Source organism: Zonotrichia leucophrys, chromosome 15 (genome assembly GCF_028769735.1).
Source record: "Zonotrichia leucophrys gambelii isolate GWCS_2022_RI chromosome 15, RI_Zleu_2.0, whole genome shotgun sequence".
In the NCBI taxonomy this organism is placed as follows: domain Eukaryota; kingdom Metazoa; phylum Chordata; class Aves; order Passeriformes; family Passerellidae; genus Zonotrichia; species Zonotrichia leucophrys.
Genome location: NC_088185.1, coordinates 3,683,624 through 3,701,664, shown reverse-complemented (window position 1 = coordinate 3,701,664; position 18,041 = coordinate 3,683,624). Strand labels below are relative to the sequence as shown.

Below are 18,041 nucleotides of genomic sequence, written 5' to 3'. Positions count from 1 at the left end.
CCTATTTACAAGTTGAGTTTTGTTCCTTCAGCTTGATGATCTGTGTGACAAAGTTATTCTGGTCTGTTTTTTAAGTCGTCCCATAAAGTATTCCAAGAGTTCTTTGTAGTTCTGCTGTGCCCCTCTGACTGCACATTGAAGCTGACATTTGCTGGTGACAGGCAGAACACAAATATGATTTTTTTTTTTTCATTCCATTACACAACATCTTCTGCAGCACATTCCAGGCAAACTGGAGTGGGGTTTGCTGCATCCAGGGCAGCCCCAGTGCTGAAAATCCCATGTAGGAATTCTCATTCCAAGTTCATAGATTGTACAACACACTCTCAATTCCTGAATGGCAGCCACTTCAAATAATTTAGGAAATTTCATTCAGCAGCAATTATGTTATTTACCTGCAGTGAGGCAGGACAGGGTACATTTCTCAGTTTTATTCCATTGTTTTCATTCAATAACTGCTTTTTAACTTGGAATTGTCAAGTCAATAGCATTCAGAAGAACTCCAAACAAGCAAATCAATAACTATAAAATGGTGAATATCCTTTCTGTTCAGCTGGGGAAGCTGAACACAATGTGCAGGTCAGAGCCAAGGGGGCTGCTCAGGTTACCTCCCACAGATCCCACATGGATCAGGATCCTTCCTGGCACAAACTGTCACCGTTCCCCAGACAAAGGACAAAGCCCAGCCCTGCCAGGGAATAACGTGGCCACACAGCTCCTTCAGTGCCTCACCTGCTGTGGAAGCTTCCAGAGCCTCTCCTGGCTCTGAGCCAGCTCCTCATTGCTGCCAAAGGCCTTGGCTTGCATCCCAAGGCAGGATTGAATCCACAGCCACACCAAACACGGATTCTCCATGGGATAAAGCAGCCCAGGAGGCCTTGGGAAGAGCTGCAGCATTTTCACCTGGGTTACCCAGCCTGTGAAACACAGAACAGGTACACCCAGACCTCTGGGAAACACTGCAAACCCCTTCTGCTGATGGCTCTCTCCTTGCTTGTGAAGGGAACATCCCCTCTGACTCCCAGCTCTGCTGTTTGGGTTCATTTTGTGGAAGGTACTCACCAGCACCACGATGGTACCACAAGATCTAAAAATTGAAGGATTTTTTTGGTGGAATGTTACTCCCACTAAAATGCACACACACTTAGTGCTTCCCTCTGTTCCTTTCACGTGTGGATGAATGAAAACAATGTCAAACTCCCCCTCTGGGAACAAAACAACAACAAAACCACCAGTGGCTGTCTCCCCATGACATGCTGTGACAAATCCAACCCCAGGAGTTTTCCCCTTGCTCCAAGGAACCTTTGGGAGCTTGGCTTATCTCCCCTGCCAGAACTCAGCTGCCACCTCCCACTGCCATAAAATCTTCCAATCTCAGCATTCCCTCTCTTCTGGCTCCTCCCAGGGCTCCCACGGGAGCACCAGGGTCTGTCTGCAGCCGTTGTTCTCTCTGTCACGTCTTGACCAAAAATAACAGATGCCCATGAAGCTTCTCCCTCATAAAAACTTTTGGTAGCAGCTCTGCACACTCTCCCTGATCAAAAATTACTGTTGCACAGAGGCAAACAATATCTATTTCTAGAATAAACCAAGCTTGGAGACTTTTCTACTCTCCAGCACATGAATAGCAGGGATGTCCTAGCAAACAGTGCACAGAGCTATCACACAGATCTCTAAATTACTGCTTGTTTGAACTTACCTGAACCCTGTGTCAACTGAACTGGCCTCAAAAACAAGCCACACAATGGTGTGAGTGCTCACACTGCTGAATCAGGGCTACAAAAGGGCTTTGCATAGGTCCTATGTTGAGTGGTCATCCATTACATGGAAAAAATATGCTTCTTCCCCACCAGATTTAATAGGATATAAAGCACGGGTGGTAGATCTCATTTTACTCCAGCTCTGAATAAGCTTTTCCTGCAATAGCACAGCACATTTGTTATAATGCACTAATATGTTAAATAATTTAATCTGATCAAACAGGTAAATAAATGCATAGAGCCCCATCTCTGCTCAGTTGTGCACAGTCACTGTTCCATGAAAAGCAGACACTTGCAATGGGAATCCCCACAGCAATTATCCACTAAAACTATTTAACATTTATCACCACGTCTCTCTCATTAACATGATTTGTCTCAGCAGCACGTCCTTTGCTGAACATCCAGGTACAGCTGCCTCTGACACTTTGTGTCTCTGAACAGGCTCAGGGCGAGGGAACTGAGGGTGAAATTAGGCTGAGAAAGAAGGATCAATTTTCCTCTGGATCCTCTTTTTTCCACACACACTGAGGTGTTGCAACCCTTCTGCTTTACACCCTCTGGAATCCATAAATCCAGAGGTACAGATTTGAAGGGACGTACCTGCTTGCTCATGAGTTCTTTGGGAAAAGCTCCTTGAGAGGTGACAGGATTCCTGCAAGATGGTGACAGAAGGGGGCAAGGAGAAATGAAAAAGGGAAATAATTCTGTGAGGGGACAGACAAAATAGGGGTGAGCAGGGGTATGGGAGAGGAAAAACAACCATGAGGGAGAACCAAGAGGGACCAGCCCTGGAGGGAAATGGGGAGTTTCAGAGGGCCCAGTAAGTGAATCCAAGAGGTTGAGAGGGAAACTGAGGAGAACAGCACTGAGGGAGCAGCTCTCGGTGGAGGGAGGTGAAGGGAGAAGGGCTGAGGGAGCGGCCATTGCATGAGGGTGAGAGCCCGGGGCAGTGCCAGGGCAGTGAGGTGAGGCCCTGAGGGGAGCGTCCCTCGCTGAGGGACGAGCGAGGGGCTGAGGGGAACAATCCCTGAGGGACGAGAGAGGCGCTGAGAGAAGCAACCCCTGAGGGATGAGCGAGGGGCTGAGGGGAACAATCCCTGAGGGATGAGCGAGGGGCTGAGGGGAGCGCACCCGGTGCGGATGAGGCGCTGAGGGGAGAACACCCGGTATGGTTTATGCGCTCCGATCCGCTCTCCCTGGCGCGGGTGAGGTGCGATATGAGCGGGGTGAAGCTCTGAGGGGAGCGCTCCTGGTGCGGGTGCGGCGCCGCGCCCGGTGCAGCTGACCCGCTCTTCCCGGTGCTGTTGCCACCCTCCCCGCGGTGCGGACGATCCGCCGTGCCCGGTGCGGGCGGAGCACCGAGGGGAGCACACGCTCCGGAGCGGGTGAGGCGCTGCCGGCATCGCCGCCGGTGCGGGCGGAGCGGCGGGAGCGGCCGGGGGCGGAGCTCCGGCGCTGGGGGCGGGTCCCGGCGCTCGGGGCGGGGCCCCGCGGGCTGGGAGGGGGCCGGGTGTATTGTTCCCCGCGCGGTGCATGCCGGACGCGCCTCAGCCCCCAACATGGCGTCGCGCTGTCAGCGGTGTGTGTGAGGCGGGTGCGGGACGCGGGGCTGCGGGCGGGCACGGCGGCTCCCGGAGCTCCCCGGAGCGCCGCCGCCGCGGTGGCAACGCGCCGCTCCTCGCTGCTGCCCGCCGCGCCCCGGCTGTCCGGCGCTCAGGCCGCTGGGGACGCGCCTGCCCCCGCCCTGCCCCCGCCATGGGCGGGTAGCGGGACCCGCCTCGCCTCAGCCCTGCGGAGCCCCCCCGCCCTCCGCGCCATGGGGTCCCCGGCGGCCGCTTCGGCGGCCGCGGCCACCGACTCGGCGCAGTGGCTGTCGGTGAAGGAGGAGACCATCTTCCTGCACGACGGGCTGATCCGGGTCACCGACCTGGCCGAGCTGCCCAGCGAGATCATTGGGGTGGCCGAGCCCGGCGACACCGAGCTGGAGGTGAGGCGGCCCCCCGAGCTGAGGAGAGGGACGGGACAGCGCCGGGGCTGAGGGGAGGATGCCCTCGGCAGAGGGGCACGGTGGCAGCGGAGGCCTGAGGCGAGGAGGACGGGGGATGGGAGATGGGGGAGCAGGGAGGATGACTCGGGGAGGGAGGATGGGGGGCCGGCATGGAGGATGCTGCGTGCGGATGCCGGGTGAGGGATCTGGAGTCCGGAGCCAGCCGGTGTCGAGGCGTTCTGCTTGTCTTGAGTCCATCTGATTTATTTCGGATAATAATGAAAGTGGAGCTGGGCAGGAGGATGGTGAGGTGCTGATGTAAATGGAGGGTGAAGTATTGGTGCGTCCTCCTTGTTTTGAATCTTGGAAATCAGAGCCGAGCTCACGGATTTCAGCGTGGCCTTTGGCCCGTTTATTTTTATTGAAGGTTTTGTGTTTTCTTGCTGTTACTTTTAGGTGGTTTGTAATTGATCAGCACGCTCAGGGGTGCCCGGGTGTTTTATTCAGCTGTTGACAGTGATTGTTATTAAGGATCCAGGAGGGCAGCCCCGATTTTCATCCCAGCTTTTTTACCTTCCCAGAACTGCCCCTGGTGTTTGCTGGCTGCAGGCAGGCGGTGCAGCTGTTTTATCTTAGGAGGAGCCGCTGAAGGACTGAATGTCACGGATTATAGGTTGCATCTATTTGGTAGACTGCATTTTTTTTTTTTTTTCCCCCCTGTGTGCCTCCCTTCTCCTGTTTCACCCCACCCTCCTCCCCGGCCGTGTGGCTCGCAATGACACAGGGGCTTTGTCACCGGAGCTGAGCGGTGGCAGCGCACAGGGGACGCTCCAGCCGGAGCTTTATTCCGGCCTCTGTTTAGTCCCAGGCATTTTAGGCCGAAAAACCATTTTTAGTGAGGCTTTAGCTGCTATCTGAGCAGTCCTGACAACATTATTGTTCATTGGGCTTTGGGGAAACTTCACCCAGCCTTATCTAAGGAAAGATATTTTCTGCAGAATGTGCGTTTTCTGTCCTGTGTGTTGGGACACTGGGGAATGGCATGGAGAAATCAGCTGCTCCCCTGAAATGGATGTTGGCAAATATCACATGAACAAGAAAAGGGAGATTTTTTAAGGTGGCTGACTTATCTCTGTGTGTATAAACATGGAATGGTTCTCCCTTGTGATCAGAGTTGCTCTGGCATTCAGTGCAGCTTGGATGCAAGAAAATATTTTGATTCCATGGCATAGTTCTAGAAGAAGAATTGAGTTTAAAAACCGTGCTAGAAAAATAAAGTGCTCCCACAGCATTTTTCATGTTATATCACAAGAAAGGAGGATATCCTTTAAAAAACAAACAAGACCTTATTTTAAGATCTTGCCAGCCAGGCCAGAAGTGTGTTCCAGCCTGAAACTTGACACACAGCTTCACTTGACAAACACTTCAGCTCTGGAGAATTTTTTGTTAGTGTTAGGAATGTTCTGAAACTCCAGTTGTTTGGGAGAGATAGGAATGGAATTGGTGCTACTGTGCCTTGTGCTTTGGCATTTATTATAACAAGTGTTGCAGCAATCCAGTGCCACTGATTCACCTCATTTTTTCTGCTCCAGAGATTCTTTTCCTGTTTGTGTTTGCAGTGCAAAACTTTGAAATAAATAATTAAATATGACTTTTTGCTGTGGTGCTTATTTTTGATAAGTACTGATTTTGACTTATATTGATCTTTATTCTTAAGTCACAGCTTATTGAAACCTTTTTATTTCCATCCACTGATGGAATTGATGATCACAAGCGATCAATTTCATTTTCAGATATCTGCAAATTGGTTTGGACTTTGGTATTGAGGGGGAAGGATTTTTACAGAATGAAATTTCGCATGGTGCAGATGTAAACAATTTAGCTCATAACTTTTCCCTGCCTGTTTTTTAATGCTGTTTTCATTGAAATAAGGGATCCTTTGGTGATGTGGAATGGCTTTGAGGAGCCATTTTGTGGGAATAGGTGCACACATCTGATTGAAGCGTGGCCATGCAATCGACTGCTACACAAGAGCTCATTTACACTCTTTCTACTCCTACTTGCAGTGTAATAAATATCTTTGAAAATGGTCCAAACAGAAATCTCTTGGGATGTGCTATTGGCCAAGGGTAGGAGATGCTGCAGCTGCTGCTTTGATTAGGAAACTTCTTTAATTCACTTCTTGTGCTTCATCAGTGGTGGTCAGAAGCCTGGCTGAATTAGGAGCTGAAGTGCTTAATTAAAAATGTATAATGTTTAATACTTTAATGGATTTTTTTTTGGGTGGAGAAATATCATTCTGGTCTGTTTTGCCTAAATATCCATTTAAAGAGTGTATTGGTGACTAATGTCAGTGTGTTTGGATGTGTTTCCTTTGTCCTTCTGTTCAAAGGTTCTGTCTATTTATAAAAAGAAAAGCAGAGGAAAAAATGTTACAGTGCTGGTGTTATGCCAGGAAAGGCTTATGGAAAGTTATGATTTTGTTATTTTGAGTCCCATGCAGCTTTGATTTTATCTTTTTGTGTATTTGTATACATTTGTATTTATACATATACACTTTAATGGTATGTTGTTACAGGAGCCTTACTCCTAGAACAAGTTGAAAGAGAAGATTATGTTGAGTTTTAAAGCGTGTGGAGGTTTTTGCTCTGTTTTTATTTTTTCTGTGATGATGTGTGCCGACTTCTTAGATTGTTTCAGCATATTTACAAAATATTCGGGCTTTTAAAAATTGGATAGAATTTTGTAATGTTACACATGAACCAGCTGCTCCTGGTGCAGGTTTCCCACCAAAACCCTCTAGTCAGGAGAGACCTGGGTTAGTCAGTGATTACAGAAGCCTTTGGACCTTTATTTTAAAACCTTTCACACAGAGAAATCTCTGAAAGAGCAAAGTCTTCTCCTTCTTGGAGACAGCCCTGAGACAGAGCTGGAGGTGTTCCCACGACATTGTGGTTGGTCAGTGCCCATCCAGGGGGACATTGGGACAGGAAGGGTTTAATGTTCCCTTTAGGTTCCTTCATGTGGCCCAGAGGGAACTGAGCACTTCCAGAATCTTCCAGCCAAGCACCTGCCCTGGAGTTACACCAGGAGTGTGGTCAGGAGGAGGAGAGGTCCCTCAGAGCAGGGAGATGTGATCTGCCAGCTCCCCACAGAACCCCAGAATGGTTTGGGGTGAAGGGAGCCTGAAGATCATCCAGAATCCCCTGGTCCGTGGGCAGGGAGCCTTGGGGCTCTGGATTCCCAGGGAGCCTTGGAGCTCTGGATTCCCATGGAGCCTTGGGGCTCTGGATTCCCAGGGAGCCTTGGGGCTCTGGATTCCCATGGAGCCTCCCAGGGAGCCTTGGAGCTCTGGATTCCCAGGGAGCCTTGGAGCTCTGGATTCCCATGGAGCCTCCCAGGGAGCCTTGGAGCTCTGGATTCCCATGGAGCCTCCCAGGGAGCCTTGGAGCTCTGGATTCCCATGGAGCCTTGGAGCTCTGGATTCCCATGGAGCCTCCCGTGGAGCCTTGGAGCTCTGGATTCCCAGGGAGCCTCCCAGGGAGCCTTGGAGCTCTGGATTCCATGGAGCCTTGGAGCTCTGGATTCCATGGAGCCTTGGAGCTCTGGATTCTCATGGAGCCTTGGAGCTCTGGATTCCCTTGGAGCCTCCAGGGAGCCTTGGAGCTCTGGATTCCTTGGAGCCTCCCAGGGGGCCTTGGAGCTCTGGATTCCCTTGGAGCCTCCCAGGGGGCCTTGGAGCTCTGGATTCCCTTGGAGCTCTTGATTCCCATGGAGCCTCCAGGGAGCCTTGGAGCTCTGGATTCCCTTGGAGCTCCCAAGGAGCCTTGGAGCTCTGGATTCTCTTGGAGCCTCCCAGGGAGCCTTGGAGCTCTGGATTCCAATGGAGCTTTGCTCTGGATTCCCATGGAGCCTCCCAGGGAGCCTTGGAGCTCTGGATTCCCATGGAGCCTCCCAGGGAGCCTTGGAGCTCTGGATTCCCAGGGAGCCTTGGAGCTCTGGATTCCCAGGGAGCCTTGGAGCTCTGGATTCCCTGGAGCCTCCCAGGGAGCCTTGGAGCTCTGGATTCCCAGGGAGCCTTGGAGCTCTGGATTCCCATGGAGCCTTGGAGCTCTGGATTCCCAGGGAGCCTTGGAGCTCTGGATTCCCAGGGAGCCTCCCAGGGTGCCTTGGAGCTCTGGATTCCAATGGAGCTTTGCTCTGGATTCCCATGGAGCTGGGAGTGCAGCTCCTCCCTCAGTAGCTGTTGGGATCGTGTCTGTCTGTCTGTCCCCATCTGGTGCTTGGACTCTTGCTGAGCTCAGTTCTGTAGGACAGAGGTGCCACTGGGCAGGTGTGGCTGTGCACTGAAAATAATTACCTTTAATTGAGTGGAAGGTAAAAAAAAAATAATAAAAATGAAACAAGTAAGGAAAAGGTGGTGGCCTTTCCTCTTCCCCCCAGCATGGCCTGGGCTGGCTCTCCACAGAGAGGGTGAGGAGTGGAGTCCAGTGCTCTTTTCTCAGCATGTGCCCCTCCTGTGACTGACTTGTGTTTGCCATGAGATGCTTTAGACTGGAAGGTTTCTGCTAAACTTGGAAGTTTTCACCCATTTTCCTCCCAGCCCAGAGCAAACATTTTGTCACTTTTGCCTGATTGCTGAGGGAGAGAGCAGTTCCCTGCAATTATCTGGGTCAGTGCTTCCCAAACCTTTCTGCTTGTGACCTCTGTGCCACCTACAAGCGTCACCTCTGTCGTGCTGCACGTCCCTGGTGCCACCACCACCAATTGACTCCTTCCTAAGTGGGTGACCCTTCCTGGGGTGGTGACCTCTGACTGGAAAGTGCTGATCCAGCGTGTGGCAGGCCTGGAGCAGCCTCATCCTCTGCCAGGACCTGCAATTTATTAAACTTCTCCCATATGGACCCCCAGGCCTCTGACTTGTATTTTAGGTAACCTTGGAGAGAAACATTAGGAAACTTCTCAAGGATGATTTTGCAAATCTGTTTCCCAAATATAGACCTTGTTACCAATTGCAGCTTATTAATTCAGTGATCTGCACTCTCAGATGTTTAAATGACAAAGATTTTCTTTACCTTTTGCAGTTGTTTTCACCTACTACTTGAGTAAGAGCCAAAGAAATATTTTAATGAACAAAAGAAAAAACACTTTATAGCATTTTATTTATTTACAGCTTGCTTGTTCTCTGTAATTCATCTCAGATATTTCATAAATTTGTATAGTTACGAAAATGATTTGGGATAAAATTGTAAAATATAGTGATATCTTAGTGCTTATTGTTGAGCAATGAGATTTCCAGTGCTTTCACAAAAGAAAACAGTTTCTGCTTTTAGCTGAGTAGTTAAAAACCTGCACTGCTCACACAAAGGCTTTGAACAAGAGGATAAGGTTAAAATTTCTTGGAGCAGAAAAAATTGGAACAACCTTGAGACTTGTGGTTTTTAAACTGCACCACTAAAGCTGATAAAACATCGGGGAGAAAATGTTCACACATGTTTGTACATTGGGCATGTGGTGTAGCAAGGAAAAAGCTTAGAGAGGGGCTGGGAGATGTTTGAGAGGAATTGAAGGTGGGTTCTGCTTTAGAGAGGGGCTGGGAAATGTTTTAGAGGGGCTGGGAAATGTTTGAGAGGAATTGAAGGTGGGTTCTGCTTTAGAAGGGGGCTGGGAAGTGTTTGAGAGGAATTTCAGGTGGGTTTTGCTTTAGAAGGGGCTGGGAAATGTTTTAGAGAGGAATTTCAGGTGGGTTTTGCCCCCAGGCAGCTCCGTGCCGATGTCCCAGCCATGCCAGGAGCAGGAGGGCTCAGCCCAGTGGGACACAAGGACACAGGGTTGTTTATGGAGCAGGCTCAGCTGGGATGTGTTTCAATCTTCAGGGTACCTTTAAAACTGTCACTTGTGCTGTTTCTCTTACAGAATAATCCATACTTTTTGTAATTCACTCTTTTTACATGGTTTTATTGGTGTTTCCAGAGACAAAAGAGCCCAGTAAACAAGTGGTGCTGCCTCTGTTAATTCTGTTCAAGAGGAATGACCTTGTACCTGTTATGGGGTGGGCAAAGTAATGGAATTAATTTTTTTCATGCTGCTTTTAAAGATATTTTACAATTTTGAGATTTGTACCTCCTGTGGGATGGAAATAATCCATATTTAATACTCAGGGGGGTATAGGGATATAATTGATCCTGATAAATGTTCCACCATCCTCATCTTCACATGTGAACTTCAGCCCATTGAACTCTGGAGAGAAAGAATTAAATATTGTTGGGGAGATTTAGAGGCTTCCCTTTCCAGTATGCAAGTTCAGGATGAAAACCTCTCTTTGTGCACAACTTCCCTGCTCCTCAGTTCCTGGGTAGCAGAATTAAAATACAAACCCCCCACAGGCCCCAGGGAGGGGACAAGGGGCAGGAATTGTAGCCAGAGGAGAAATCTGCCTTGTGGTGACAGCTCACTTTTAAATTTACTTGATAGGGTCATAAAAGCTCAGGCTGGAACTCTCCATGTATATTGGTGTGTGTTAATTGCCTTGGTCTGGGATTTACTATCAGCAGAGAAACATGGTGCCCTGAAAATAGAGAATATCAGCCCCTCCTTCCTGGAGCAGATTTGGCAAAAATTCTGTTTAATGGGAAGAATTACCTGGGTGAGGTGATGTAAAAAGATAAATATTGGGTACAGTGGGAAGATGGCACCTCCCCATAGTTCATCTAAAATCAGTTTCCTTTTGTGCTTCTCAATGTTGAAGATGTCAAGGACCAATTAGAGTGATTGAACTTTGGCTCTACCATTTTCTAATTAAAATATTGACTAGAATTGATTGAAAAGATCAAACAAGGAAATAGTGTGTAAGGATAAGATACTGTAGAATTAAAAGAGTGACAATTAAACTATTTAATGATGTTTTGAGTGATACACAAGTAGCTTCTCACAGGATAACTTGTTCAATGGCAAAGTGATGTTTGTTCCATCCTCTCTGGTTCTGCTCAGTCAGGAGTGGTTGGAGTTTGGGGGGATGGATCAGGGGCTGCTTCAGTGGGGTTTGGTGCCTGCCCTGACACCTCCCCAGGTGCTGCACACGGAAATCTCGAGGCACCCAAATCCCAAATCAGAGCTGAGGCTCAGCTGTAAATCCTGAGGCAGCAGGAAAGGGAATTTTACCTTTTATAAACCCCGCTAGTTGTGTTGTTTATATCAGAATTTGTGAAAGAACATGATGAGGGTTTCTTGTATTTTATTTTAACTTGTTTTGACTTCAGATATTTGGAAGATGACAAGCTTTGCCTGGAGATATCCTGGCGAGGGCTGGGATTCCTGTGTGGAGCCTTTAATGGATGCAGAGGGGAGCACTGGTGGATGTGGCAGGGCCAAGTGAGGCTCTGGCACTGCTGGGCTGGGTTTGGCTGCCAGAGCAGTTCCTGGGATGAGTCTGAGCCCTGGGTGTTTGTCCCAACTGTCGGATCTCAGGATCTCAGTCCTGAGGTGCTGAGCCACCGAGAGCACCCTTGGGGGGCTCGGGAGTCCTGGAATGTTCCAGAAGTGTCTGGTGGCTGGACTTTGATCCTACACAGGAGACGACACCTGTATGAGGATAGGAGGGTTTCACCGGGGTGAATGGTGAAGGGATTGGTTAATTAGAGGGTGAAACACAGGGTTTAGGATTTCTGTACAGGGGGGTTTAGAGAAGTAAGATGGAGGAATTGGGGCGTGTCCTGTCCTTCTTCTTCTTCTTCTTCTCCTCCATCTTCTTTGGTGATGGTGGCACTTTTGGATTGGTTATTACTGAAAGTGCACCGAGTAATAAGAATAAATGGTATTGGGGAAAAATGATAAATATTGTACACGTAACAATGGGTATAAAGATAGGTGGCTGCCCGGAGGGCGGCACAGTGTGCTCATGGCTGACTGCTGAGCAGAGCTCTGTTCGGCTGAAAGAAAATCTTTTAGATAAACAATTAATAAACATAAAAACCGAAAGAAGAACTGAAGCCTCTTCTCGTCCTTCGATACGTGGGCTGTCCCAAGGCCACTCCGGGCCTTTCCAGGCCCTTCAAACAGCCAAAAACCCGACACCCAACCTCACTGGGAACATTTGATTTTCCAGCTCTATTGGAATATGAATCCCAATATAACCAGGTAGATGGTGCCTGGGCCAGTTGTGACCCTCGCTGCTGGCCCAAAGGCAGCACTGTGGTGCTTTACCCCAGAGATACCTTGGCTGCTGGAGATTGCAGTGGGGCACTGGTGGAAGTCCAGGCTTGTCAGGACTCCGTTTACCTCAGGAGAGAGAGCTTCTGGCGATGGTGGAGAGATGGAGTGGATTCTGCTAGAAGGTAGCCAGATGTTTATTCCATGGGTACAGAGATGTCTGCACTGGGCAACTGCTGCCACCAGAATGAGGCCGCATGGTCTCCTTAACCTTTTAAGCCCCGGGCAGGGAAGGGGAAGGGACAGGTGAGTTACCAACCAGGTGAAGGGGCAGGATCTCAAGGGACTGGGGACACCTATCCAATGTCCCCCAGGCCTGAGGGACCAATCACACGACGCCTTGCTGGAATCTTAAGCCTGATTGACAGGGCACACTCAGCAAGGGGGCGAGGGGGAAGGGAGAGAGGCACAGGCACACCTGGGAAGGGACCCGGAAGTTTAAAACAGGACATTGCAACACAGCTCCTTTCTGGAGGTGGCTCTGAGTGCTGACCTCTGGTAAAAAGGCTTTTGAGGAAAACAGCCTTTAATTTCATTTGCTGAAGTGTCCTGTGCTGCAATGACCTCACACCTTTCTTCAACATCCTCCCGTTTTCTGGAGTGCAGATTCCTGCTCAGACCCTCAGATGATGCTGAATAATTAAGGGTTTTTTCCACTGGTTCCATAAACCTTGTATGGAAATCAGATGATGAAAACTGCATTATCAAAAGTCTGGAAGTCCCATTTTGGAACGATCCTGTGAATCTGTTGAAGCTGATGTACTTCCTGTATCATTTACCCAAATTAGTGCTCATTTCCCTTATCAAAGACTGAGGCAAAATCCCAGACAGACCATGCAGGCTTTTAAAGCAAATTGGGAGCTGTGGGATCAGGGAGAAACTAAAACTTCAGCAGGAAAAGTCTTTTCATCAGCAAAACTGATGACACTGACTCGTCCTGATTGCCACAAGACAGACTCAGAGCTGTAGGGCCATGTCAAAGGCAAAAAAAAAAATCATTTTCCTGTTAAACTGTGGGATTTGAGGAGCAACACCAAATACATCCCAGCTTGTCTTTTGTGCTATCTCTGTTATTAACAAGCAGACCTCTTTTCTTCAGTATTTAACTCTGAAAATGCAAAAATTAATTCTCTTTTTCCTCCGTTTCTGCAGCTTGTTGTCACTTAGTGGAAAATCCACCCAGTTTAGTTCAAGAAAATCAAAAGCCAACTGTTGTAGAAAGTGATTCCATCTAGAACAGCAAACAAACTTATTTTTGAGGCAGCAGAACACACAACAGGAGGTGGTTATTTTAAATGTCTAATACGTGGTTTAGGAATTAATATTCATAATCTCTTGCAGAAGTTAATTAAAGGAGGCTTATTAGGTATAAGGAGCTCAATACAACATCCATTCAAGTGTAATTATGATGGGAATTCCTTTCAGGTGAACTTTTCCTGGCTCCAGTGGTCAAAGTCCTCCTGCAAAGCTGTTTCTTTGCCTTTACTCAGGGCTGTGTGGCACTGGCAGCTGTGATTTGTCCTGCAGCATTTTAACAAGCTGTTCAGGAGGCTGCAATTAGCCAGCAACATTTATTTCATGATCTCTATGAATGCTGCCTGCAATTAAAAACCCCACAAAACAAACAGCCCTGGATGCCGTTCCCTGTGACAGCTTTGTCTCTCACATTCCCCTTCCCACATTTTTATATTTATTTATTAAATGAGAGAAGGACAGTTTTAAGGACAGTTTTACAGCATAAAGATGGGCTAAAAATTGTGTTTGAGGGTGGATGAAATGAGGCACTTTGGAGCATGGCCAGAAGCCCTTTGGATACCAAATCCCTTTGGACACTGGATCCAGAGTATCACAAAATGCTTGGCTCATGGCTTTCCTTGAGCTTGCCACAGCTCCAGTGACTTTGCTGATCTCCACTGTTGTTTGCTGGAAGGAGAAAAGTTGTCTATAAATTACTTAAAACTCTGAATTTTCCAGTCCTAGGCTACGTATTAAACCATAAATATATTTTTGTGTCATGCTTGATTTGTTTTCTGTTGTTCCAGCTTGGTTTCCAGTTTTATTTAGAAGTGCCAAAAAAGCCTCTTTCTTCTGTCTGAAATGATGAGGAGGAGACTTTTAGGGTTTTTAACTACAGCAGCAACTTGAAGTATTTTGAGAAAGGTGTAGCTAAGTGCAAGATGATAAAATTTAAGAGAGAAAAAAGCAGGGGAGGGAGAGGGTGTAACAGAGCTCTGGGTGGATTGGAATAAACTGGTTGGTTGGTTTATTTGTTTATTTTTTGTTCCAAAACTAGAACAAGCATGTTCCTGTTACACAATATTTGTGACCTCTCAGTTTTCATAGAAGGGCTCTAAACCCCTGGGACCCTCCAACCTTGGAGTTCTTTTGAAGTTTTTAGCAAAATTGCCTCGATTGCAGAGAAAAGCTCCAAAGGAGAGTGGAATGTTTGTTTTCCAAGCTACTCTTTTGTGTGTGTGTGTGTGTTTTTCTTTACAATCTGTGTTGTTGTTTATTGAAAGCTTAAAAAATCCCCAGACCTGGGGTTTGGTGAGGATGCTGAGTCAGCAGTGAGAGGTTCGCAGAATCCCAGAGCAGTGGGGTGGGAAGGGGTCTTGGGAAGGGATTTCTGGAGATTCCCCAGAGATTCCCAAACCCCTGCCAAGGCAGGGCCACCTGGAGCAGGTGAAATGTCCTGAGAGAGAGACTCCACACCTCCTGGCAGCTGTCCCGTCCTTGCACTCCATGGATAGAGTTCATGGATTCCGTGTGCTTTAGTTTTTGTTATCTTGTCTTTATTTTAGTTTATTCTGTGCTTTGTTTTTCCTTGTGTTGTAGTTTATTCCTTGTGTTTTAGTTTATGGCCATCACTCTCATCCAGATGGACACGGCACCACTCACCCAAAAATTCAAACGATCTCCCTAGATCTGCCCCAGAGAACAGCTCATCTAAAACTCACCGCAGCGATACGAAATTTTATTTTTTCCCAGGTGACGCAGGGAGATGTCCTGAGAGAGAGACTCCACACCCTCCCTGGGCATCTGTCCCAGTCCTTGCCATCCTCCATGGAGGGAGGTTCATGGGATTCCATGTGCTTTAGTTTTTTAGTTTATTCCTTGTGTTTTAAGTTTATTCCATGTGTTTTAAGTTTATTCCATGTGTTTTAGTTTATGGCCATCACTCCTCATCCCAAGATGGACACAGCACCACTCACCCAAAAATTCAAACCAATCTCCCTACATCTGCCACAGAGAACAGCTCATCTAAAACTCACACCACAGCGATACGAAATTTTATTTTTTCCCAGGTGACGCAGGGAGATGTCCTGAGAGAGAGACTCCACACCCTCCCTGGGCATCTGTCCTAGTCCTTGCCATCCTCCATGGAGGGAGATTCATGGGATTCCGTGTGCTTTAGCTTTTAGTTTATTCTTGTGCTTTAGTTTATTCCATGTGTTTAAGTTTATTCATGTGTTTTAAGTTTATTCCTGTGCTTTAGTTTATTCCTTGTGCTTTAGTTTTTTAGTTAATTCCTTGTGCTTTAGTTTATGGCCATCACTCCTCATCCCAAGATGGACACAGCACCACTCACCCAAAAATTCAAACCAATCTCCCTACATCTGCCACAGAGAACATCTCATTTAAAACTCACACCACAGCGATACGAAATTTTATTTTTTCCCAGGTGACACAGGGAGATGTGGAGTCTCTCTCTCAGGACACCCTCCCTGGGCATCTGTCCCAGTCCTTGCCATCCTCCATGGAGGGAGGTTCATGGGATTCCATGTGCTTTAGTTTTTTAGTTTATTCCTTGTGCTTTAGTTTATTCCTTGTGCTTTAGTTTATTCCTTGTGTTTTAGTTATGGCATCATCCTCATCCAAGATGACACAGCACCACTCACCAAAAATTCAAACTAATCTCCTAATCTGCACAGAGACATCTCATTTAAACTCACACCACAGCGATACGAATTATTTTTCCAGTACACAGGAGATGTGGAGTCTCTCTCTCAGGACACCTCCCTGGGCATCTGTCCTAGTCATTGCATCCTCATGGATAGAGGTTCATGGGATTCCATGTGCTTTAGTTTTTAGTTTATTCCATGTGTTTTAAGTTTATTCCATGTGTTTTAAGTTTATTCCATGTGCTTTAGTTTATTCCATGTGTTTTAGTTTATGGCCATCACTCCTCATCCCAAGATGGACACAGCACCACTCACCCAAAAATTCAAACCAATCTCCCTACATCTGCCACAGAGAACAGCTCATCTAAAACTCACACCACAGCGATACGAAATTTTATTTTTTCCCCCCTTTAAACCCTCTATAAAGACCCAACTTTCCCCTTTTTTGCAGATCCTGACCTTCGAGACCAAGAACCCGACGGAGCTGGCGGAGCGCCTGCGCTCGGTGTGCGGCAACCAGAGCAACGCGTACGCGCGGCTGCTGGAGTACCGGCTGAACGCGCTGCGCGGGCTCTGGAACGCCCAGCGCCAGCTGGCCCTGGAGGAGCAGCACGACCGCGACAGCTCCGGCGACGAGGAGGCGCTGGCCCTGCTCAAGCGCCAGGGGCTGTTGCAGCAGCCCGAGCAGGCTCCCTTCACCTCCCGCATGGGGCTGCTGCTGGTGTTCCCGCTGATCCAGTCGCAGAGCAGGACGGACCCTTCCCTGTGTAACATCACCGCCGAGGTGCTGCTGAACTGCCTGCGGGACTGCCAGCCCCTGAGCCTCACCAAGGAACCGGCCGACTGCCTCAACGGCATCGAGGCCCTGCTCTGCTCCTGGCTCGAGGACGCGGCGCCCTCCGGTCAGCACATCCCCTACAAGCAGAAGGAAAATGCTGCTGCTGCCCTGGTTGCCTTGGCTTGTGCAAGGTAAGGGAGCTGAAGTGACAGAAATCGTGGGATTGTGTAAGATCCGTGTCTCTTGGATTGTTGTTTGAGTCCACTCTGGCTGGCTATGGACCCTGGTCACACGTTGTCCGGTTTTCGGCTGTTTGGGTGGCCTGGAAAGGCCCGGGGTGGCCTTGGGGCAGCCCACGTTTCAAAGGACGAGAAGAGGCTTCAGTTCTTTTCTCGGTCTCGGTGTTTATTAATTGTTTATCTAAAAGATTTTCTCTCGGCCCGACAGAGCTCTGCTCAGCAGCCAGCCATGAGCACACTCCCTGCCCTCCGGGCGGTCACCTATCTTTATACCCATGGTTACGTGTACAATATTTATCATTTTTCCCCAATACCTTTCACCCTTATTGACCAGTGCACTTTTAGTAATGACCAATCCCAAAGTGCCACCATCACCACAGAAGATGGAGGAGAAGAAGAAGAAGGAGAAGGACAGGACACGCCCCAATTCCTCCATCTTACTTCTCTAAACCCCCCTGTACAGAAATCCTAAACCCTGGGTTTCACTCTCTAATTAATTAATCCTTCACCATTCACCCCGGTGAAACCCTCCTGTCCTCATACAGGTGTCGTCTCCTGTGTAGGATCAAAGTCCAGCCACCAGACACTTCTGGAACATTCCAGGACTCCCGAGCCCCCCAAGGGTGGTCTCGGTGACACCTCAGTGCTGAGGTGCTGAGATCCCACAACACGTCCTGGCTAGATGGTGACAGTGCCCCTCTTTTGGAGCTCTTTTTGCAGCTACCAGTGGAGGCACAACGCAGAACAAAAAGGCCACAGCAGCAGCACAAGCCTGGAGTGGCACTGCTTTACTTTATTTGATGTTACACTCCCCAATCACCAAAAACTATTGTGACTCCACAAGAATTAATTTCAAAACTAATTATCAAAGGTCGCTGCCTCCTGCGGGCCCTCACAGGGTATGACCCGACGTGCATTTATCTACCTTTTGATTTGGAAAAATCGGAATTCCTATTACAAACAAATGAAAATTTGCAAATTTCTCTCAATAGCTATCCTGCCCAGCTTTCAATCCATTATCCTGAACACAGGTTATTTAGAGATTCCTTACATTTGGCCTCAAAATCTTTCAAAAGTCATGTTCCCATCAGAAACGCCATCACAGTGTTCACAATGGCTCAGGCAAGTCCCATAAATCGGTGTTCACTTGGAGAGCCTTGGGCAGTC

General features: G+C 48.2%; 1 protein-coding gene across 1 annotated transcript in view; it reads left to right on the top strand.

Moving 5' to 3' along the window:
- Positions 1-3,311: 3,311 nt before the first annotated feature.
- Positions 3,312-18,041, top strand: part of HECTD4 (HECT domain E3 ubiquitin protein ligase 4) — an 82,527-nt gene continuing 67,797 nt past the window's right edge. The window contains exons 1-2 of the mRNA XM_064727221.1: positions 3,312-3,747; positions 16,309-16,826. Coding sequence (XP_064583291.1) covers positions 3,577-3,747; positions 16,309-16,826 — 689 coding nt within the window. The 5' untranslated portion in view covers positions 3,312-3,576. The remainder of the gene's footprint in view (positions 3,748-16,308; positions 16,827-18,041) is intronic.